At 39.6% G+C, this 24671-nt stretch overlaps 1 protein-coding gene across 1 annotated transcript; it reads right to left on the bottom strand.

Moving 5' to 3' along the window:
• Positions 1-696: 696 nt before the first annotated feature.
• On the bottom strand, positions 697-24671 carry slc12a8 (solute carrier family 12 member 8). The gene is made up of 13 exons (XM_063006225.1): positions 24630-24671; positions 23979-24125; positions 22863-23054; positions 22561-22792; positions 12231-12344; positions 10657-10744; positions 10395-10482; positions 8769-8915; positions 4847-5477; positions 3282-3373; positions 3077-3194; positions 1855-1915; positions 697-1298 (listed from the first exon to the last, which is right to left on the bottom strand). Exons 1-13 carry the CDS (start codon positions 24669-24671, stop codon positions 1127-1129), a joined length of 2124 nt encoding a protein of 707 aa, XP_062862295.1. The 3' UTR covers positions 697-1126.

Here is a 24671-nt window from a genome sequence, read left to right as displayed (position 1 = left end):
GTATGGGGTATTAAATACAGTTTAACAAGGTGTTTGTATGTGGTATTAAATACAGTTTAATAGGGTGTTTGTATGGGGTATTAAATACAGTTTAATATTGTGTTTGTATGTGGTATTAAATACAATTTAATATGATGTTTGTATGGGGTATTAAATACAGTTTAATATTGTGTTTGTATGTGGAATTAGATACAGTTTACTACAGTGTTTGTATGTGGTATTAAATACAGTTTAATAGGGTGTTTGTATGTGGTATTAAATACAGTTTACTATGGTGTTTGTATGGGAATTAGATAGTTTACTACGGTGTTTGTATGTGGTATTAAATACTGTTTAATAGGGTGTTTGTATGGGTATTAGATCCAGTTTACTTTGGTGTTTGTATGTGGTATTAGATCCAGTTTACTATGGTGTTGGTATGTGGTATTAAATACAGTTTAATAAGGTGTTTGTATGGGGTATTAAATACAGTTTATTAAGGTGTTTGTATGGGGTATTAACTACAGTTTAATATGGTGTTTGTATTGGGTATTAGATCCAGTTTACTATGGTGTTTGTATGTGGTATGAAATACAGTTTAATAAGGAGTTTGTATGTGGTATTAAATACAGTTTACTATGGTGTTTGTAAGGGGTATTAAATACAATTTAATATGGTGTTTGCCTGTGAAGATGTAAACTGAACCACACCTGCAAATGTGAGAAATAATTAGCTTTATTGTCCACAATGTACAATCACCATTTACACCATTACAGACCCAGTGGTGTTTCTGTACAGTACTGTACTAATGTACTTGTTAATATGTCCTGCATGTATTTCTAATTTTCCAGGAAAGTACATTTCTGTCAACAAAAAAGCAAACACACCAAGTTGTAAACAACCACACATCCTCCCCTCATCACAAGCTTGGTCATTCTTTATTTAGAAGCCACATCTCTCCGTTTCCTTAACACAGGACGACTGACAGTGAATCAGGAAATTATTTCATTTTATTAAATAACATCATAAATTTTTAACATGACTTCTGCCTGATGAGAAGTGGAACCTCATCCTGAATCAGCTCTCCTGTTTCATAAGGATTTATGAAGTTCACTTCAGTCCCAGACTGAGATGAGGAGGATGAGGCTCATCGGCGATGCTGAGGATTGACCAGCTCTTCAGTAGTGGTGATGATGGACGAGTGGTGGTAGCGGTCTCGGAGAGCAAAGTCAGCATTTTCCTCGGTTAACTGTTTGGTCTCCATGCCGACACTTGACAAAGACGGTGTCACCACAATCTGGTCCTGAAGCACCCGTTTTCTAATAAGATAGAAGAGAAGTTAAATGCTGCACATTAACACAGGCCCCATTTAAAACCATCCATTAAATCGATCACAAGTGGTCAGCACAAACTAGGGGCAACTGATGTAGCCAAAATCTAATATTTGTTCTATGAGTGTTGCACATTTTCAGGGTATTGTGGGCCTGGGTTCGATTCGTACCTCCTCAATGAAAAGTTTTGCTCCACGGATGTATTCCCACCTTTCACCTTGCTTACACTAAGCTAAAGTCAATCCTGATCAAAATGAACAGTAATACATGTGGATTTTGAGTTCATAACCTTGTCATTTTTTTTAAATCCTGCTGTTTTAGCTGTTTTAGATTTATAGTGGTGTTTTGTTAAGTGTTCCAACCCTGATAGAGACACATTTCAAACACATGCAGCAAAAACCACGTGTAAATTACCACCTGTTTTTGCTGTCCACTTGTGATTGTATGAGGTAAATGTTTTGTCCCCATGTCAAACCTTTTATTCACTTCTATTTGCTGAATTTGATGCAAGAAACAAAGTTCATATATGATGATTATACTCTACCTATATAAACTACTCAGAGAGCTCTTTATCCATTGGAAAAAGCTGAAGCGTGCTGCTGCACCTGTTAACAAAACAAATAAATAAATAAAATGTACAGTAAATATAAAATTCAACAACCAATAAAATAGAAAATAAAAACAAGACCTGGATAAAAGGACAAATCAATAAATGTGAGGCAAAAAAGTCTTGAATTTCAATTTTGTTATTACATTACTTTTATTTTCTATTATATTTACATCATAAATATTTTAGTATTTATACAGCATGATGTGAAAGTTATGAATTAAATATTAGCAGCAAAAATGATATACTTCTATCTGAAACACTTAACTAAAGGCCGGTTAAAATCAGAGAGTTAACATTCACTTCTCAGAGACCAGATAAAATGCAACTACAGAGAGTTCAGACATAGCATGGGTTAAAAAATAACTGCAGGTTAAATACACTTAAGGAATTATTATACTGTATGTAATAGGTCAGGTAGCCCTGGATGTGCTACCAAGAACCTGTACTCCTGGATTTAAGATCATTTACACAAGCTACATTACAATATCAGCAGGTTTGATTCTGCTGTGTAGCACAGAGGAACCAGGTGAAGCAACATGGCACTGGAATGAGATTATATATCACACAGCTGCAGAATTTACCACCAAACTATTCCAAAAATCCCACTCAACAGCTGCAACACACAGCAGGCAGATCAGTAACCAGGACTTGGCTCTGCTTTATCATGTGCTGTAAACTGTCATTTTTCCCTATTAAACTGGATAAAATATTAATTTATTATAATATTTATATTAATTATAAATTACTGTTTACTATAATTTTAATACAACTCCTAATTAATACTAAAATTTACACGGATCAGCTACAACATTAAAACCACTAAATAACAGGTGAGGACCAAACAAGAACCAAAGTGTGATAGAGAGCATCTCCAAAACGGCAGGTCTTGTAGGGTGTTCCTAGTTTGTAGTGGTGAGACCTGCAATATTCAGGCAGGTGGGTTTAAATGTTCTGTCTGATCTGTGTATAAAACAAAGCTAAGGAGTCAAGAATACATTACATTTGGGTTGATGGTAGTTGCTTGTAGTACATGTGTTGAATGCAGCAGATACGAGAGACATGAAAACCTTTTCAAATCTTATCAAATTTGTTTCTTATATTTTTAACACTTGTGATTCATGTGCGAGTCAGATAGTACAGTAATCTAGATAATTACCTGTCGGGAGCCCTGGGCTTGTGTTCCCTATGTAGAGGAAAAGGACAAGGGCGACACTAATATTCACCAAGGCGTACACCCACTGGATGACAAACATGATCATAATGGAGCACAAAGCCTGTACAAAAACACATTAGTTATTAAATTCATCAAATGTACTTGTAGAGTTTTACTTGGTTCTTTGATCTCTTCATGACGTACTTACACCTATTAAAGAGACCCAGTGGTTGCAAAACGTGGCATAACATGAATCTGGGATTGGTCGGATATCAGTTTCCTCCAGCTTTGATTTTGAATCTGTAAAAAAAAGATGACATTATCAAAATACACCGATCAGCCATAACATTTTATCAGCTCCACTTACCATATAGAAGCACTTTGTAGTTCTACAATTACTGACCGTAGTCCATCTGTTTCTCTGCATGCTTTGTTAGCCCCCTTTCACCCTGTTCTTCAATGGTCAGGACCCCCACAGGACCCCCACAGAGCAGGTATTATTTATGTGGTGGATCATTCTCAGCACTGCAGTGACACTGACATGGTGGTGGTGTGTTATGCCAAGTTCACACTACACGACTTTCCAAGTGGTCAGGTCGCTGTACAGTTCACACTACACAACTGAATCTCTTGCACTCGGGAGTCTTTCAGTCGGTGTATATTTCACACTACACGACTGATCGGCGATAGGGGGTTTCACACTACACGATCCATCACCAACTGCAATCGCAGGCGAGCTTCTCTGGTCTCCCTTTTTTCTTCTTTACAAAAACACACGTGAGAAGTGACGAGGGGGTTTAATGATACCACGTCAAAAAATGCACGTCAACAAATAGCGAGAGATCAAAGGGTTTGTGGTCTGATGTGCAGCGTAAAATCAAAGAGGAAAAATAAATGAATCTGAGTGGATTTGGCAACACGAACAGTATATGGCTTGTTCTGTAGTAAGTTGGAGGTTAATTAATAATTTTGCAATGCAGCGTGGGTATTGTGTTTTGTAGAGGACGATCAAATCAGAAATACTGTAAAACGTGTGTGTGTCGGTGTATTCTGATATAAACTATATTAATTAAGCCCTTGTCCCACCTGTTTACACTCCTCTCCTGCGTTTCCCCTCACACTGTATCCTGCATTCTCATTGGCTGTTCGACATGTCACTCATTCCCAGTCGCACAACTGAGATCAGATATCTGACGTGCTAGAAAACTCGATCCAGTCGCCGAGCGCTCGGCGAGCCGGTCGGGTCGAGTTGTTGGGTAGTTCACACTTAGCGACTGAGAGCCGAGTTTTGATCGCCGAGTGAACGCCGAGTAGCTCCCGACCCGGAAAATCAAGTGCCGACCGGCCGCCGAGCGAAAATCAGGGCAAAAATCGTGTAGTGTGAACTAGGCATTAGTGTGTGTTGTGCTGGTATGAGTGGATCTGTGTCCACTCACTGTCCACTCTATTAGACACTCCTACCTAGTTGGTTCAACTTGTAGATGTAAAGTCAATGACCATCGCTCATCTATTGCTCCTGTTTGCTCCTCGCTCATCTTCTAGACCTTCATCAGTGGTCACAGGACGCTGCCCACAGGACGCTGGCTGGATATTTTTGGTTGGTGGACTATTCTCAGTCCAGCAGTGACAGTGAGGTGTTTAAAAACTCCAGCAGTCAGTAATTGTAGAACTACAAAGTGCTTCTATATGGTAAGTGTAGCTGATAAAATGGACAGTGAGTGTAGAAACAAGGAGGTGGTTTTAATGTTATGGCTGATCGGCCTCGTCACTCACCATTTTTGTTTGATGCCTCCAACGGAAGCTGATTAAGTTCTAGAGAAACCTGAGTAGGAAGGTGCAGCTTCCTCTCGCCCCCAAGCTCAGACTCCATGAGCCCAGATTGACTGCAGGTCTCATCGTCTAGGCCTGAGCTTTGTTCCAGCTCCTGCTCGTCCTTAGTTTTTTCTGACGGACTGTTGCTGTTTAAATCCAACCCGAAACTGCTGCTCAATGTTTCTTTAGCAGGAACTTTTACCTTCCTGCCCCAGACTTTGGCACTGGGATTGAACGGTTTCTCTTCCTCTGTACCGTCTGTGCTGGGCGGTGGAAATATCTGATCCATGTCTTTAGTGAACTCCAGCAGAGTGCCGTTGATCAAAGCACCACCGCTGCCATAACACGGATGAGTAGTTGTAACCAGCGGTTTTCTTGGGCAGGATTTTTCAATCAGAGGTTTTCTTTCCTTAACTTGAAGCTTGTAGCTCATGGCGACACTAAAGTAGGAGTAATCGATGAAACTGTAGGTCAGCATGAAGTTGATGGTGACGATGGGAGCCAGAACGTTGACCTGGCCAAAGAAAATGAAGGCCATGGAGATCAGGCTTGTTAGACAAATTGCTGCCACAGGGGTTTTATTGGGACCTTTCTGGTAAGAGAGACAAAGGTGGAGAAATGTAGAAACAGTACATTATAGGGTAAGATCAGAGTTTACTATAGTCTATCTATCTTTAGATTCTTATAGATTATACACCGATCAGCCATAACATTAAAACCACCTCCTTGTTTCTACACTCACTGTTCATTTTATCAGCTCGAAGCACTTTGAAGTTCTACAATTACTGACTGTAATCCATCTGTTTCTCTGCATGCTTTGTTAGCCCCCTTTCATGCTGTTCTTCAATGGTCAGGACCCCCACAGGACCACCACAGAGCAGGTATTATTTAGGTGGTGAGTTATTCTCAGCACTGCAGTGACACTGACATGGTGGTGGTGTGTTAGTGTGTGTTGTGCTGGTATGAGTGGATCAGACATAGCAGCGCTGATTGAGTTTTTAAACACCTCACTGTCACTGCTGGACTGAGAATAGTCCACCAACCGAACATATCCAGCCAACAGCGCCCCGTGGGCAGCGTCCTGTGACCACTGATGAAGGTCTAGAAGATGACCGACTCAAACAGGAGCAATAGATGAGCGATCGTCTCTGACTTTACATCTACAAGGTGGACCGACTAGGTAGGCGTGTCTAATAGAGTGGACAGTGAGTGGACACTGTATTTAAAAACTCCAGCAGCGCTGCTGTGTCTGATCCACTCATACCAGCACAACACACACTAACACACCACCACCATGTCAGTGTCACTGCAGTGCTGAGAATGATCCACCACCTAAATAATATCTGCTCTGTGGTGGTCCTGTGGGGGTCCTGACCATTAAAGAACAGGGTGAAAGCAGGTTAAAAAAGTATGCAGAGAAACATATGGACTACAGTCAGTAATTGTAGAACTACAAAGTGCTTCTATATGGTAAGTGGAGCTGATAAAATGGACAGTGAGTGTAGAAACAAGAAGGTGGTTTTAATGTTATGGCTGATCGGTGTATAGTCTATACAATTGATAAGGGCCAGTTCTAGTAGGCTGCAGTATTATATATTAATATATTATTATTATAGATAATAATGAGAATTTTACCCTGCTTAACTGAAAGCTGTTTAAACTTCATGCACATCATATAAACATAAGAATATGAAGCTAAATAAAATAGTGCAAATAAAGTGGTTTCCATTCCCACGTTGTTGTCATTTTGGTCATCTCTGTATGTTGCATATTAACAGTAGAAGCATGAACTAGAGTATTTCAGAAACAAATATTATACTGATATTATATTATATTATACCCTCTATACTGAATCCAGAATCCAATTCTTTGTATCTCACCATCATTATAAGTTGACTTTAGTAAGATGTGTTGCTGGTACAGGATTTACATGGCTAGCAGCCAGACCAACCTGGGCAGGCCCTAACTTTGCTTCCTGCATTTGTTCTGGGGTTTTGATTTGAGGCAAGATGTCTCTGTGCTGCTTTCAGTCAACACACAAAGAGCCCAGACAGCCAGGGCGAGGGAAAGGGTGTGCAACATGTTTTCCAAGCCACAATTATACAATTGCTGCACTTTTACATTTGTTTTGGAGGGAACTATGTTGCCCTATCATTAGTAGGTCCTTCCCTTTGTGGAGAAACCATCCGTCCTGCCTTCCTAGAATCAAAATAAAACTAATTAGGCACTAAGGGTGAACAGTTTATTACTGGCCATGAAAGTAACATGAATAATCATAGAACTAATGCTAACTGCAAAAGAAACTTGTATTATTTACCTTTGATCTCAAACAACATTCTGTCCCATTGTCCCTCCCCAAAAAAATTTATTTTATAGAACACTGATTACAAATTATGTGAGTCACTCATTATAATCATAATTGTTAGAAAATAACAAGCTATTTTAGAGTATAAAACTACATAGCCAAAAGTTTGTGGACAGTAGGCAATCAACACTCAAACATTAACTTGTGCATCACACTGTGCACCTCCACACTCAATGTAAATGCACCTTTACTGAACAAAATACGGTTCATACAAAGCATAAGAAAACAATAAAAAAGTAACGGTAAAGAGCATGTTTTATTGTACTTCAGTGTTTTTATATTATATTTGTGTTATTTTTAGTGTATAAGTGTCAAAATCTACCTTATTTTACAGTAAGCCTAAAATATATGCAGTTCTACGGGACCATGGACGCATTAACATGTTTCCCAAACATCCTTATAGGAAGAAATACCTTGAATCTCAACGTCTTTTAAACTCGACGCCACTCCCAGAACCAACTGACGTCGAGTTTAAGGTACCGCTGCACATCGGTTGGACTGCCGAGTGGTTAAGTTTGTCTCGTTATGCCAAAACACTGCTTCAGGCTTCACATTGCATTACACATGGTGATCTTAGGCTTGTGTGCAGCTGCTTGGCCATAGAAACCCAATCCAACAAGGTTCTGGCCATGTGGTACTGTTGCCATCTTAGGAACTTTTAAGGAAGAGCTGCAACCAACTGACTGAGTGGGACGCCACTTTGCAGCAGATCTGTTGTTGCCAGTTTGGCTGGGCAATATGACTAAAAAAACTCGATATAATAACCATAACCGCTGCTTACCTGAGCTTCTGTTCCTCAAATTGCGAAACAAATTTATATCCATGTGTTGTTCCATTAGAGATAAAATCACCTTGTTTCTCTTCCTGAAGGCCACCTTATATGTTTCCAGAATATTTTCAGAACAATTTATTCTCTCGGCTTTCCCCGTAAAAAGCTGAAACTGGTCATTCGTTCACTAAACTGTCACTTATGCCTTTACAACCAATCAAGAGAGAGTTTGAAATTCCGCCCAAAAGCTGAATTCGGAAGCTCTGATTGGTTCATACAGCTGTTTTTCGAGGCTTGAACCACAAATGAATCTCTTTCACAAATGAACTGATTCATTTGTGTGAGCAAAACGAATGAATATTTACCATAGATAAGAGCACAGCTCCGTGATTCGATTGCAATGAATAATTCGTTTGAAAAGAGTCGTTTCCGACTCTTTACTCTGATTCAGTTTGCATGTGTGTGCGTGCACGCGCCCACCCGCTCATGCGCTAGAGAAAGCGTTAAGCGCAGCGCTTGTGCTGTTTTAAATGTTCTCAAATGGTAACCTGTGTATCCTAGACATACTCGATATATCGAATATGGCCATTTTTAACATCGTGTACAAAGTAATATCGAATATATCGATATTGTTTCTCTTTCTCCAGGGTTTAGAATAAACAAAACACAATTCTGGTGGAATAAAAAATAAACACGAAGAACCTCGTATCAAGCTTCCCTGCCAAAACTTGTGTTATTTAGGTACACACCCCATGTCCTAGCAAAGCCAGAGCCGGGATTACTCTCTCTTGGGCGATGCACTGCAGGACTCTGGGAGCTCCGTACAGGCCACCCATGCAAGAGGCCAGGGAGGAGACATACAGGCCCAACAGGAAAAGGAAACCCACCAAGGAGACCTGAGGGGAGAAAAATCACAAAGGGGAGAGAGTGTTGAATTCCCTGCACAGTTCTGCCCTTCCAACAGAGACTAAACTACTTGAAGTGTAAGAAATATATACGTTTAGTAATAAAATATATACATATTTTTCCTGGTTACATATAAGGTCAGATGAGGCAGTGCTGTTGACTATTTTACTGTTATGCAAGAAGCTCCATTTGGGTGTTAACCAGTGTGCAGTTGCCCAGACTGAGCAGCTGTGGAGCTGCCAGCGAACATGAAGCCTGTGCAGGGTCACACCCCGACTATTCTCAACTATTAGTTTTCGAACAGTTGCTCACATGAACTCTACACCCATAGGGTGCGTGAACTTAGACACCCAGCTAAGTTTATCTCCTTATGTTCTCTCTGAAACAGCAGCCAAATCAGTTATATTTCAAATTAACAATTTTAGACAATGAGATTCACTAAGTTTACTAAAGCAGTATTAATCACAAAAAAAAATAATTTAAAAACGTATTCATACTTTAAAAGACTATTTAAGGCAACATGTTACCTTACCAGCGTACTCATTTGTACATAGTTAACACAAGTCAGACAAAATTCTAGCTCTTTTTTCAATGCTTTAATCATTAATCATTAATTATTATTAATATAATTTAATAAAATAATCTCTCAATTCAGAATTCAACACGAGGATCTAATAGCAGAAAAGAACAGATCTGGTGGTAGCACAGTGTTATGTAAAGACTGCCAAGCAGCAGGGACCTACAATCTGATCAGGACTGATAATTTTGTTTGTTTTGATTGTTTGGATTTTAAGTCCATGTTAAACATATTTGTGTCATTTTATGACATGATCGGTATTATGTTTGAGTCTGCTTATTGTATCTTGTCTTTATATTTTGGGTTCATGTTATATTTTCATTTTTATTTTTATGGTTGCGAGGTAGGTTCAAATGTTCTCATGTTGTCTTGTGTAAAAAAAATCTGTTATGGTTTGGTCAGAACTGATAAAGAAAACAAATCAAATATTGCAATAATTAAGAACAGTGTTTAGTGATGGTTTATCTGGGTGTAATCAATTCAATGAAATTGATTTCAATTCAAAGAGCTTAATGGGCATGATTATTATAGCCAAAGCATTGAAAAGAGATTTTACACACAACAACAACAACAACAAACAGATGTAAAAGATAATTACAACAAAATAAAATAACAAAATTACTAGTAGTAAAACTTCATATTTCACTGTGGTCACGGTCTGTGAGATCAAAGTACACATGTACCCCCCACCCCACCCCGAAAAGCATGCAGAGGGTGGAGTAAGTATTCTAAATGGTCCCTGAGTAAGTAAATAATTGTGTGTTTTGTTATGAGCTTTAATAGAGTAGCGCCCTGTTCAGGACACATTTCTACTCTGCTCCCAGTGTTTCTGGGTGGTTACTGATAAAATGTGCTCATTAATAATGAACAAAAAATAAATAAATGTTAGTACCTTTTCTGCTATTAAGAAATCAAAGTGCAGAGCATCTCTGGTACAGATGGATCCCAGCAAGAACACAAACACAAGATACAAAAACCACCTATAAAATAAAATAAACAATAAAACAACAAAAATTATTGTAAATATTGAATTATTGTAATGTGTTTTCGTTTATATTTATTTGTGATGTTCAGGTTATGGCCGGAAGAGATACAGGACAGTAAATCATTACAACTTTGGTCAGATTATGTAGTTGTAAAAATCAGGCACGTACGAAGTAAAAAGTGCTGCCAGCGTCCCCACAGGGATGTTGTGCTCAGGTTTATCAAGATCTGAACTCATGTTGAAGCCTGCCATTACACCTACACACACACACACACACACACACACACACACACACACACACACACACACACACACACACACACACACACACAGATGGATGGATGGATGGATTATTTCCAGATATAACTTCAAGCTAAACAGAAACACATTTATCACTACAGGTTTATGGTAGCATGATAGCAGCAGTGCTATCTCAGTGGTTAAGGTACTAGACTAGTGATCTGAGGGTTGCTGGTTCAAGCCCCACCACCACCACCAAGTTGCTAATGTTGGGCAAGGTCCTTAACCCTCAATTGCTAGAAATGCTTTGGATAAAACAATTAGCTTAATGCCTTAAAAGCATGATTTAAGACATGTTCCCCTGAGCACAAAGCAAGCTCTATAAGGACATATAGACACAGATTCCCACAGACATATTTAAAAGTTCTCAGAAGGGTGGCTGTTGTTGTAGCTGAAAAGATCACGTAGAGGTCACTGTGTTTTGAAATGGGATGTCCAACAAGCTTATGGTCAGGTGTTTAAATGCTTTTACGTTAGATTAAAATTTTCAAAAATCAGAGATGGGCGGTCAGGTAGCGCAGTAATAAAACAGGCTAGCCCACTTCCGCTGAGGTCCAGGGTTTGAATGTTGGCTGTGATTGGATGTGTCTGAGGGAAGGGGTTGGATGAGCAGCCGGGCCATTTGGAGGTGCACTTGTTTCAGCGCTCTCAGTGCCGGTCACAAGCCTGGATAAAATAAGGAGGGTTGCGCCAGGAAAGCCCTGATGTAAACTGTACCAAATCAGAGGTGACTGAATTATAGCTTACATGATTTAAAGAGACACAAGAGGCATAGTAAAAACATCTAAATGTGTAGCTTTATGGTTTGTATTCAGGCACGTGCACAGATAGACCCCTAGTGGTGCTCAAGCACCTGCCCTTTTGCCCTGGATGAGAAAAGTGCCCTTTCTGCTGGAGCCCAATTTTTTCTACATTCACCAATATTCAAAAATTACCCTCTATGTCATCAATTCCCCCCAAAAGTGTTTCGATATCTGACGGGCATTTATTTGAGTTCTTGTGAGAATTCTGCCCCGATCTGATCCGCAGCGCACACAAGCTCCTGTCTTGCCCCTCCCTCCTCCTCCTCTACAAGAAAAGAAAGGTTACAAAAGCAGAAAGAAAAGGAACTACAGCAAGCAGCTCAGGGTAGCAGCTCTCTTTTATTCTGGATTAGGCCATCTACCAGTAAAGCAAATGAGGGAGATGTATCAGTATCAGTTGTTTGGTTATTAAAAAGCGTGCACAATATGGCCTTGTTTTTGCCTGTTTTTCATTTATTTAAGCAATTTGATAATTTGAGTTATTTGATTAGATAAATAAATATATAAGTTCAATATCCTGTGTGTTTTTTTAATTTTTTTTATTAATAATTTTGGCGATGGGTGCCCTTTTTTGGCTTGAGCACCTGCCCCCAAAAATGTCTGTGCACATGCCTGTTTGTATTAAATGTCAGATATTTACCTGTAGCAGCTGGAAAGAAAACCCCAAACACAGTGAAAAACGTTTCTTTATCTGTGTAATCTGGTAGAGTATTGTTGCTCAGGAGCCCTGCTGAATAGCCAACAAATCCATGTTCTGAAAATACAAGTACAAGGTCAATATTACATTCATTCATTCATTCATTCATTGTCTGTTTTACCACCGCTTTATCCTGTTTAGGGTCGCGGTGGGGACAATTCACTGAGTGAAAGGCAGGGAACGCCTCGGACAGGTCACCAGTTTATCACACACACACACACACACACACACACACACACACACACCTAGGGGGACTTTTAGAATCTCCAATTAACCTGACAGCATGTCTTTGTACTGTGGGAGGAAACCGGCGATCCATGGGGAGAACATGCAAACTTCAAACAGAAAGGGATCGACCTGCTTCACCTGGGAATCAAAACCGGACCTTCTTGCTGTGAGACGACAGTGCTACCCACCAAGCCACTGTGCCACCCTATTATATTCATTGCGCTTTTATAATAATACTCTAAAAGACTACCAATGATCCAAGTGTACTTAAACTAACTATAAAACATTATCTCCTGCAGAAATACACCAATGAGGCATAACATTATGACCACCTTTCTACCCAACCGTTCTGGTTGTTGTGCTCCTTAAACCGTTCCTGAAGCATTTTTGCTTTGTGGCAGGGCGCATCATCCTGCTGAAAGAGGCCACAGCCATCAGGGAATAGCATCTCCATGAAAGGGTGAACATGGTACACGTGCATCAATGAGCCTTGGCCGCCCATGACCCTGTCGCCGGTTTACCACTGTTCCTTCTTTGGACCACTTTTGATAGATACTGGTCGATGTACAGTATATTGTAATAGAGTTCGTTATTGTAATCTACCCAATAAAACAAAAATGAATTGTAATTATGTTTATGTAAAGTCAAATATTAAATGCTCTACTTGATTTAACAATCTAGCAGAACATTTCATGTTCAGTACTGAACAGGCTCCCTTCGTGACAAACAAGAGATTTCTGTGGTGTGAAATTTGTCTGTCTGGCTGGATTGGGACTCCTCTTTCAGCACTGGCAGGACTCAGAGTGTCTGTCTGTGTGTGTCTGACCGTCCCAGGACTTTATGTAAGTGTCAGGCAGAGGACAGAGACTCTTGCCAAAATGTGTGCAGGAGCAGCATTCCATATACCTGCACTATGAACATGACAGGATGAGAGTCGGCTAACAAAATGAGCCACAAACCAGTGCTGGGAGAACATTCGCACTGATCTCTCACTGGTGCTGATAATAACACGATACACAAAATTTCACATAGAAGAGAATTAGTACCGACCCTCATGGTCAGATTTCTGATGGTGAGAAATGGGTGAGAATATTCTAAGGATCAAAAACATGTTAGAATTAGTGCAAATGCAGTTGGTATGATCATCTGACCATCTGACCTTTTGTGTAGATTCATTTATTAGGATTTTAATGTCATGTTTTACACTCATTATTATTATTACTCATTATGTTACATGACAGAAACGGTAGTTACTCATTACACAAGATTCATCAGTTCACAAGTTTCAATGTCAAACACAGTCATGGACAATTTTTGTATCTCCAGTTCAGCTCACTTGCACGTCTTTGTACTGTGGGAGGAAACCGGAGCTCCCGGAGGAAACCCACGCAGACACGGGAAGAACATGCCATTTGCGTAGACAAAGTATTAAAATTAATTTCATACGTTTGTTATATAAATTAACTTTAGGACTTTAAGTCTGAATTCAACTGTATCATGATCTGAAATTCTGAAGAAGCTCAATCATTATACCAACAAAAATGGACTGTCTAATCTATTTTGGCTTTAGGCGCCCACGTGGCGCAGCGGGATATTCCGCTAGCACACCAGCGTCGAGATTCTGGACTCCTCAGTTCGAAACTCGACATTGCCACGGGTCGGCTGGGCGCCATCTAGCGAGCATAATTGGCAGTGCCTGCAGTAGACACAGTTCTGCTAGGGCGAGATGATCGGACTATGTGGGTGGGGGTCTTCAAACACTGTGTATTGACCCTGATTAGCAGATAGAGAGGCGCCTGTGCAAAGTGCATGGTTCCGCTAAGGGCTGCGAGCGGGTCGGAGGAGGCGTGACCAGCAATATACCCAGCTCGAGTGCAATCAGGGATCCCTTAGCAGCGGAAGACAAATTGACGACGATAAATTGGGAGAAAACGGGAGAAAACGCATAAATAAAATAGAAAAAAAACCTATTTTGGCTTTTACACCATTGAAGAAGATTACAATCGACTTCTGTGGTGAAGTAACAAAGCCAGGAGTCCTTTCACAAATGGATAATACATTTTATCAAGAATTTTTTTAAACACTGACCATGTGTATGAAGGATTATAACATCTTTATAAAGTCTGGTGCACTGTAAACTCCATATAGATTAAACCAATTAATTATTAGTGTTTATTTGTATTAACTCCAAACATTTTCCAGATGGTAAAACTGATTAATAGTACAAGTGTATCCATTCATTTTAAACAGAATACAACAGTACAAAACAAACATTCAACACATTAAATGTATGTATTTATTTAGACGTTTTACGTCGTGTTTACAGAGTGGTTATTCACGGCAGGAGGGTTAGGTAATTCTCATCTGTCAGTCTATAGTCCTTCTCTAGTGTTGTTCTAATATGTTGTTATTTAAATGTGCCAATTTGCAACACGATAAATAAATTATTACAGATTATACACATTTTAATTATTTATTCCCTAATTATAATTTTGGAAACACAGAGCTGAGAGACATTTGTAGCCCATGAGCATGTGAAATCCTGAACCATTTCCCTCACGGTTATCTTGTGATGGGAAAGAATGTGTGGTTAATGATATGTTTTTCTAAAAGGAAGTTACCACCCATTCAGAAGCTCGGCCTGTTCCTGGCCGTCCAAGGCACAGTAAGTGTTGTGGCGGAAGAAATCAACAGAGTAAAACTGAGATGGAAATAAGAGTATTGAGCAATGTGCAGGCATGACTACTGTTTATCCCAAAACAACATTTTGGAGTTGTTAGTTATTAATTATTATTAATTATGACAAGAACTGTAGTTAAATGGAGAATGAATAAACTAAATATCTGTTTCTAACAACAGAAGCCTTCTGGGACAGACAAGCACTGACTAGTCAATCAGCTTTTACAGGTTTATTTATTTAATAAAAAATTGGCTCAGTGGTCAGGGTACTGGACTTATAATTGAAAGGTTGCTAATTAAAGCCCCACTACAGCCAGGTTGCAATTATTAGGCCCTTGAGCAAGGCCCTTAAGCCTCAATTGCTTGGATTGTATTGATTTAGAACTGTAAGTCATTTTGGATGAAAGGGTCTGTCCTAAATGCCATAAATGTCATTTTTACTAATATTTTTGAACTGTTCATAATTTCTTCCACCTTGACTAAAGCCCCAGTTCCAGCCTTTTGGAATTAAGGCCCAAAAAGTTCAACCATGCCTGGCTCAACTTGTCTTGCTACCGTACCTCACAGCCCAGATATATATAGAATTCAGGAGATTGTTGTCACATGTAGTACAAAACCAGAACTTTGTGGTTGCTGTAGGCCTCTTGGTAGCCTCCAGTATTGTACTGGGTTTATTTTGATCAATTTTGGAGGAACGTCCAGTTTCTGGTACTAGATCCACTATCAAGCACCAAACTAGATCCACTATCAAGCACCAAACTAAATCCACTATTAAACACCAAACTAGATCCACTATCAAGCACCAAACTAGATCCACTATTAAGCACCAAACTAGATCCACTTTTAAGCACCAAACTACATCCACTATTAAGCACCAAACTAGATCCACTATTAAGCACCAAACTAAATCCACTATCAAGCACCAAACTAGATCCACTATTAAGCACCAAACTAGATCCACTATTAAGCACCAAACAAACTAGATTCACTCCTAACCACCAGCCATACTAGATCCACTATTAACACCAGACAAACTAGATTCACTCCTAAACACCAGCCATACTAGATCCACTCCTAAACACCAGCCATACTAGATCCACTCCTAAACACCAGACATACAAGATCCAGTATTAAACACCAGACATACTAGATCCACTCATAAACACCAGACATACTAGATCCACTCCTAAGCACCAGACAAACTAGATCCAGTATTAAAGACCAGACTAGATCCACTATTAAACATCAAACAAACTAGATCCAGTATTAAGCCCCAGTCAAACTAGATCCACTATTAAACACCGCTGTTGTCGCCGTTGTGCCATAATTTATCCACTTGTTGATGACCATGTTTACTGCGTTTCATGGTATATTAAACGCCTTAGAATTTTTTTTACTTTTCTTCTGACTGATACCTCTCAACAATGAGATCACTTTGATGCTTTATAAGCTCTTTGTGGTTTTTGTGGTAAGATGCTGTGAGCAAATGTCAGGAAAATCCTACTAGAAGAGCTGAACTTTATATGGGGTTTATATGGGGTCATTGTAATTGATGGCAGGTACTGACTATTATTTAATATGAGTTTGAATGTGATTGGTTCATTTTGAACACGGCCACACTATCAATTATAAGAGGGTGTGAAGACTTATGCAACCTAATTATTTTAGGTTTTTATTTTTATTTTTTCTATCTAAAAGTTTTTAGTTTGTTTTCAAATGAATTGATCAGATTATTACAATTTATTTTGGTTGAATTTTTTGACATTGCAAAACCCGCCATTTTAACAGGGGTGTGTAGACTTTTGATATCAACTGTTCTCCTAAACATCACTTAACGTCTGATAGGATGAAGCTATTTATAGTGAGATTCCTCTTTATCTGAAGTAGTAACCAGGAAGCGTGGACCAGGCTTTAAGCAAAGAGCTCTGATCTGCTTCCTGCCTTTTCTTTTGTCCCAAGCCAAATATGTGGGTGAGCCCGGTTAACACCCTAAACCCAAAACCATGAGCGCATACTACTTTCCTGTCCAAACCGGGGCGTTACAATCGAGTCTCTCGCACGTACTATAGTAAAAGTTCATTCTGGAGAGCAAAAATGTAAATAAATCAAAAGCATCAAAACCAAATCATCCACTATTATACACAACGCAGATTAGATCCAGTATTAAACACCAGTCCATTTAGATCCAGTATTAAACACCAGACTAACTAGATCCACTATTAAGCACCAGTCAAACTAGATCCACTATTAAGCACCAGTCAAACTAGATCCACTATTAAGCACCAGTCAAACTAGATCCACTATTAAGCACCAGACAAACTAGATCCACTATTAAGCACCAGTCAAACTAGATCCACTATTAAGCACCAGTCAAACTAGATCCACTATTAAGCACCAGTCAAACTAGATCCACTATTAAGCACCAGTCAAACTAGATCCACTATTAAGCACCAGACAAACTAGATCCACTATTAAGCACCAGTCAAACTAGATCCACAATTAAGCACCAGTCAAACTAGATCCAGTATTAAACACCAGTCAAACTAGATCCAGTATTAAGCACCAGTCAAACTAGATTTACTATTATACACAATGCAAACTGGATTCACTTTTAAACACCAGTCAAACTAGATCCACTATTAAGCACCAGTCAAACTAGATCCACTATTAGGCACCAGACAAACTGGATCCACTATTAAGCCCCAGACAAATTGGATCCAGTATTAAGCACCAGACAAACTAGACCCAGTATTAAACACCAGGCAAACTAGATCCACTATTAAGCCCCAGACAGGCCAGATCCAGCATTAAACACCAGTCAAACTAGATCCACTATTAAGCACCAGTCAAACTAGATCCACTATTAGGCACCAGACAAACTAGATCCACTATTAAGCCCCAGACAAATTGGATCCAGTATTAAGCACCAGACAAACTAGACCCAGTATTAAACACCAGGCAAACTAGATCCACTATTAAGCACCAGTCAAACTAGATCCACTATTAGGCACCAGACAAACTAGATCCACTATTAAGCACCAGACAAACTAGATCCACTATTAAGCACCAGTCAAACTAGATACACTATTAAGCACCAGACAAACTGGATCCACTATTAAGCCCCAGACAAATTGGATCCACTATTAAGCACCAGTCAAACTAGATCCACTATTAAACACCAGACAAACTGGATCCACTATTAAGCCCCAGACAAATTGGATCCAGTATTAAGCACCAGACAAACTAGACCCAGTATTAAACACCAGGCAAACTAGATCCACTATTAAGCCCCAGACAGGCCAGATCCAGTATTAAACACCAGACAAACTAAATCTAGTTTTTAGATTGTTTTGAGCACATTACAATCTAACTCGGCTTATGAAAACCACCAAAAAAGTAAACCCACTATTGCAATGGTTCTTAATGGTTCTTTTTTAAAACAATGTCAAGAGCATTACTGATCCCAGGTTATTTTATCATTTACTTGTAGTTTGAATGGAACTTGAATGGATTAATTTGATTACTGCAATTTATTACTAAGATATAGCAATTATTACACATTAGCCACACTAAGTATTGTAATACTTCTATCTTAATGGGCTGTGGCCCTCTACTTATGAATCACTACACTACTCGTTTCTAATGCTAGTAATGCTAGTAAACACCATAAAACAAAAATGAATTACTAATAAACGTACAAACTAAAACTACCACTAAATATGGCACAAGCTAAATGCGCTACTAAGCACAACATAAACTGAAAAGGTTTATTAATCCACTGAAATATACTGTTGGGCATCACATACAAATAATTATAGTTATTTAACACCAAACAGACAAAATCTACGACTGAACAGGTACTACTAGTTTTCTACTAGTGAAAAAGAAAGACTGTGTAAGTATGCATGACAATGCTACAGAAATGAAAGAAAAAAAAGCTGCATTGCAATGTGGTGCAGAATAAATGAGTTTACAGGAGTTTAGGTCACCTTTGCGGTTCTTTTCACAGATTAAAGACACATTTCTACTCTTTAGAGCCACTAAGTAACCCAAAATCAAAAACAGGGTTAGTCAAATATTATTTAGCAGCTTGGCCTTGACGGTCTGATTAAAATTCTTATCAAACTGTAAACACAAAATGTGATAGCTTGCTGTTCCTGTTCCTGCCAGGTAAGCAGCAAATGTGGCTCCTGCAGTGGGCTCTAGAACCCACTAACACCAAACCAGTGGTAAAATCACTCCATAACCACCGGGCCTAATTAGAAAAATCTGGACAAACCAGTTAAAAAGTGGGCTCAGGGTTCAGGTCCAGCTCCTAACAGAGTTAACCAGAGGAGCAGAGCTCGCACAAGAGCAGAAACTGCAGCTAAAGAACGACGATGCACATTATGGAATTTATTACCTTCTGAAATCAAAACCCAAAATGAATTAAAAGTTTTTAATATAAATTTAAAGCAATGGTTTAAACAGAATCAAACGTGTGAACACTCTGTAAGTATTAGCTGATAAACAGATATAAAAATGGACTCATCATAAATGAAATTGCTCAAATCAGTATGTTGTTTTATGTATTTTATGTATTTACATTTTGTACTTTTTTGTTATAAAAGCCTAACCAGGGACTGGGGCTGCAAATTAGCTTATGCTAGAAGCCTCTTATACAATACATCTGGTGCATTTTATGTAACAATGTTTATTTGTATTGTCCCTGTTAAATAAACTGTTAAAAATAAAAAATTAAAATTAAAATTAAAGGTTTCAGCGCTGCGTTTTTGCTGCTTTAACTGCAGCTTCATTCAGACAGGGGGAGTAAGAGAGAGAGGAAAAGAAAATAATCTTCATGGAAGTCTTTTCTCCACTCTGGACAGGAAGTCAGTAATCAAAAGAACAGGAAAAACGAGGATGGACTTCCTGAAGGGCCAGTGTGAAAGTACATACTGGCCTTATCCTTTGTTAAGAATTCTGAATAAACAGCAGACAGGATTCAGAACAGGTTCATTTTATAGAGACTATTTTTGGAAAAATTGGGACGATTTGTGAAATGCAATAAAAACAACAATCTTTATGTAGCCGAGATGCTGAGAATACTAACAATCCCAGTGTTTTCACTGTGCAACTTCAATTATTATTGTAATCTAAATATTAACAAATTAGGATTTGATGCCTGTGACACACTCAAAAAAAAGGAAACAGAGTTTTGTGTTTTCCCTCGAATCTTTCTTATCTGTAATGTCATGCAACGTTTAGGAATTTAGGAATATTACATTATTGAAGTGACATACAGAGAATAACAGAGGGCAGTATTTTACGGTGGCTCAATGGGTAGCACTGTCACCTCACAGCAAGAAGGTCCTGGGTTCGATCCCCAAACGGGGCGGTCCGGGTCCTTTCTGTGTGGAGTTTGAATGTTCTCTTCGTGTCTGCGTGGGTTTCCTCCGAGCGCTCCAGTTTACTCCCACAGTCCAAAAACATGCAGTCAAGTTAATTGGAGACACTGAATTGCCCTATAGGTGAATGGGTGTGTGTATGTGTGTGTGCCCTGCGATGGACTGGCGCCCTGTCGAGGGTGTTACTGTGTGCCTTGCGCCCATTGAAAAGCTGGGATAGGCTCTAGTACTACCCCGCAACCCTAATTAAATAAGCGGTTAAGACAGTGAGTGAGTGAGTGAGTGAGTGTTTTACTATTACTGATCCAAATCATCATAGCAGATGCAAACTGACCTCGTTTCATCCAATTGTATTATCTGAAAACTGGTGGACACTGTGGATTAAATGCTTGTCATTGGTTATCCAAAAACTAGAGGAAAGCAATGTGGTCAGTAAACTGCGGTTAGATTTTAGCTGTATGAGCTCTTGAAGAGTATATTTTTACTCAGTCTGGTTGGGAATTTTCACCCACATTATACACAGAGAGAATGATCAGACTGTTTTACTGTCGGCACTTTACGGAACGTAAACACAGCTAAGTGTGTCAGTAGGAAACTCTCAGAAGGTCACAGGGAGAGACAAAGAGGATGAGCATTTCAAAATGTAGACTACAGACCATCTAGAGCACTATAACGTAACCACACCGGTATTCACACTGTACTGTGCGTCACTTTCTCCAAGTTTCCTGTTCTGTCTCTTCTGAGGGTGTTAAATTAATCTACGGTAACTTCTGAATTTAGACCAGACGTAACTGTCAGGGCAGAGGTTAGACTAGTATATACACAGGCTGGGAAAACTGGCATGTTTTCCAGTGAATGGATGCAAGACAGATTAGAGAAGAAGGTTTAAAGGACAAAAAAGGACAGCAGTTGTACAGTATAGTAAAATACAGTAAAATGTATGCTTAAGATAAAGTTAAAACTAATACTACCCTATTTAACTTTATTTAAATGCTTTTTTTAAATCCATGCGACACAAACACCACAATGACACCTACTGGATAGGTCCAGAAAAACACAACTCTCATAGGATTTTACCTCTTGAAACAGTTGTTACTGCCTTACAATTTCTTATAGGGACAAGCAGCATGACAATATTATATAAATATAGTATTTATGTTTAGTATAACACATACAAACCCCATTATTATTATCTCTGTGTTGGGTAGCACTGTCACCTCACAGCAAGAAGGTCCTGGGTTCGATTCCCAGATGGAGCTGTCCAGGTCCTGTCTGTGTGGAGTTTGCATGTTCTCTCCGTGTCTGCATGGGTTTCCACCGGGAGCGCCGGTCGCAGGGGGGTACTGGAGCCTATCCCGGCTTTTCAATGGGCGCAAGGCACACAGTAACACCCTGGACAGGGCGCCAGTCCATCGCAGAGCAGACACACACACACACACACACACACACACACATTCACCTATAGGGAAATTCAGTGTCTCCAATTAACCTGACTGTATGTTTTTGGAGTGTGGGAGGAAACCCACGCAGACAAGGGGAGAACATGCAAACTCCTCACAGAAAGGACCCTGTCCGCCCCGCCTGGGGATCGAACCCAGGACCTTCTTGCTGTGAGGCAACAGTGCTACCCACCGAGCCACCGTGCCGCCCAGCTGAAGAATTATGTATGAGAAAAATGACCTGTATGAGAAACATTATCCTGACCTTTAGAAAATGTACATACAGTATTGTGATACAGAGCTACATCATAAGTACTGATTTCACCACATCCTACATACAGGGTGTCCCTAAAGTCTGGACACATAGGCAAATGCATATTTTCAATAAATTAAATATATTTTTTAACATGTTTGTGATGCAATATGTATGTGTGTGTATTTTAGTAAACATATAGTTAGTTATAGTTAGTGATTTTAGGGACACCCTGTATTAGTTCAAAGATTTCACAGCTAACCAAATTACAGCATTGAATTACATACCTGGATCCAAATGGCTAAAAGTTCCAATTACAAAATCCAGCGTGGACACAGCCAAGATGGCAAGCAAAACCAGCTGCAGTCGGATGATCCACTTTACTCCAGCCAGGTTGATCCCCAGGAGGGCGAGAAGGACGGCCACAGAGATCCCTCTGACCGCCCAAACGCTCTGTACCGCCAGCACCTCAGCTATGGACTCCGCAAAGCCAGTGATGTACATGGCTCCGGCCACACACTAACAGAAAGACCGTGTTATCAGAACTGCTACTTTTGCCTACATATGTGATATGAAGGTACTTTCTTACCTGCCCGAACACATAGAGAAGTCCTACGGTGCCTCCAATCCTTCCACCAAGAACCATGGAGATCATGGAGTAAACGCCTCCACTGCCTACGGTACACCGCTCACACACCCCGATACCGGACATCACAGTCACCAGGGCAACGAGTACCACCAGGGATACCAGGAGCATGCCCAGTAACACCCCAGTGTTACCCTGAAAAGGTATGTCAAGGGTGGGTTTAGATTAAAATCATAGAGTATGAACTTTTTATGTCTGAAGGCTTTAAATTTTACAGAAAATTTTACAACTGTCCAGTTATCAATGCAAATACACAATACTCAATTTGAATTTGTTGGCATGATTTAGGTCTGAACGCTGAACTTATGATTATGATTACAAGACACATCAAACAAGAAAGAAAAGAGGGTCTTGTACCACGGCACGGTGGCTCGCTGGGTAGCACTGTCGCCGCACAGCAAGAAGGTCCTGGGTTCGATCCCAAGGCGGAGCGGTCCGCGTCCTTTCTGTGTGGAGTTTGCATGTTCTCCCTGTGGGTTTCCTCCGGGAGCTTCGGTTTCCTCCCACAGTCCAACGACGTGCAGTCATGTTAATTGGAGACACTGAATTGCCCTATAGGTGAATGTGTGTGTGTGTGTGTGTGTGTGTGTGTGTCTGTGTCTGCCCTGGGATGGAGTGGTGCCCGTCCAGGGTGTTACTGTGTGCCTTGTGCCCATTGAATAGCTGGGATAGGCTCAAGCACCCTAAGAAATTCACGTGGGCATTGGCAAGGACAGCAGCCCTTCTAATATATTAAAAATATATTTTTGAGTCATGGTTGTGCTAATTTAGTTAATCATGTCAGGTAAAATGAACTCAGGATGTTTGCTGTGTTACTATAACTAAATATATAAAACCAGTTTTTAAATGTTTTTTAAACTTTACCCATGAATGCTAAAATGAATAGCCTTCAGACACAAACTGATCCAGAACATATCAGCCAGAAATATAAAGCAGACAAAACAATGCAGTAACTCAATGACAGTTTAGACTTGGCGTTGTTAGAAAGTTCACTCTTAAAACACTTTGTGGACAAAAAGCAAACAGTGCGAATAACAAACATAACTGTCCATTACTTACTACAAGCCAACCGGTACGGAGAAACAGAACGACTCCAAAAATGTTAATCATGCAGGTGGTGAAGACACCATCCCAGGTACCAAACAGGACGGGCTCCCACACAAACAGCTTCAGCTTCCACCATGGCTGAGCGTTCATCTGGGATCCCTGCAGAGGAATACAAAGGTAGAAATATTTACACTACTAATATCTCTAAATTAAGATAACAAGAGAGTCGAGTCAAGAGTCAAGAGAGGTTTTATTGTCATTCCAGCTATAGTGTACATATTCAAACGAAACAACGCTCCTCCAGGACCACGGTGCAACACAGAACAAAAAGTGCAAGACAGTACAGTACAGTGCAGGTAGACAACAGTACAATAAATACAAGAAGGCCTAACATAAATACAAAAAACATTCATAGTCTAAAGAGTAATTAAGACAAGACAAGACTAGAGACAAGTGTTGGTCAGTACATGGTACTGAGTAAATAATGGGTGAGGTAGAAAATCATATTCAGATATGCAAAAAGTAAATGTTTCAAGTATTATTCCGGCATATAACGTTTCAGTTTAGAATTAGAATAATTTTATAATGTCCAGGTGGATCACCAATTCTTACAATAGTAGTTAATATTATTTAAAGTATATTTTTAAAGTAAGAAGACTATACCTGAGCATTTTCATGGAATAACTCTTGAACATGTGACGTCAT

Source organism: Trichomycterus rosablanca, chromosome 12, assembly GCF_030014385.1.
Source record: "Trichomycterus rosablanca isolate fTriRos1 chromosome 12, fTriRos1.hap1, whole genome shotgun sequence".
Taxonomy (NCBI): Eukaryota; Metazoa; Chordata; class Actinopteri; order Siluriformes; family Trichomycteridae; genus Trichomycterus; species Trichomycterus rosablanca.
Note: the sequence above shows the minus strand (reverse complement) of the source record. Positions and strands in the feature narration are given on the sequence as shown.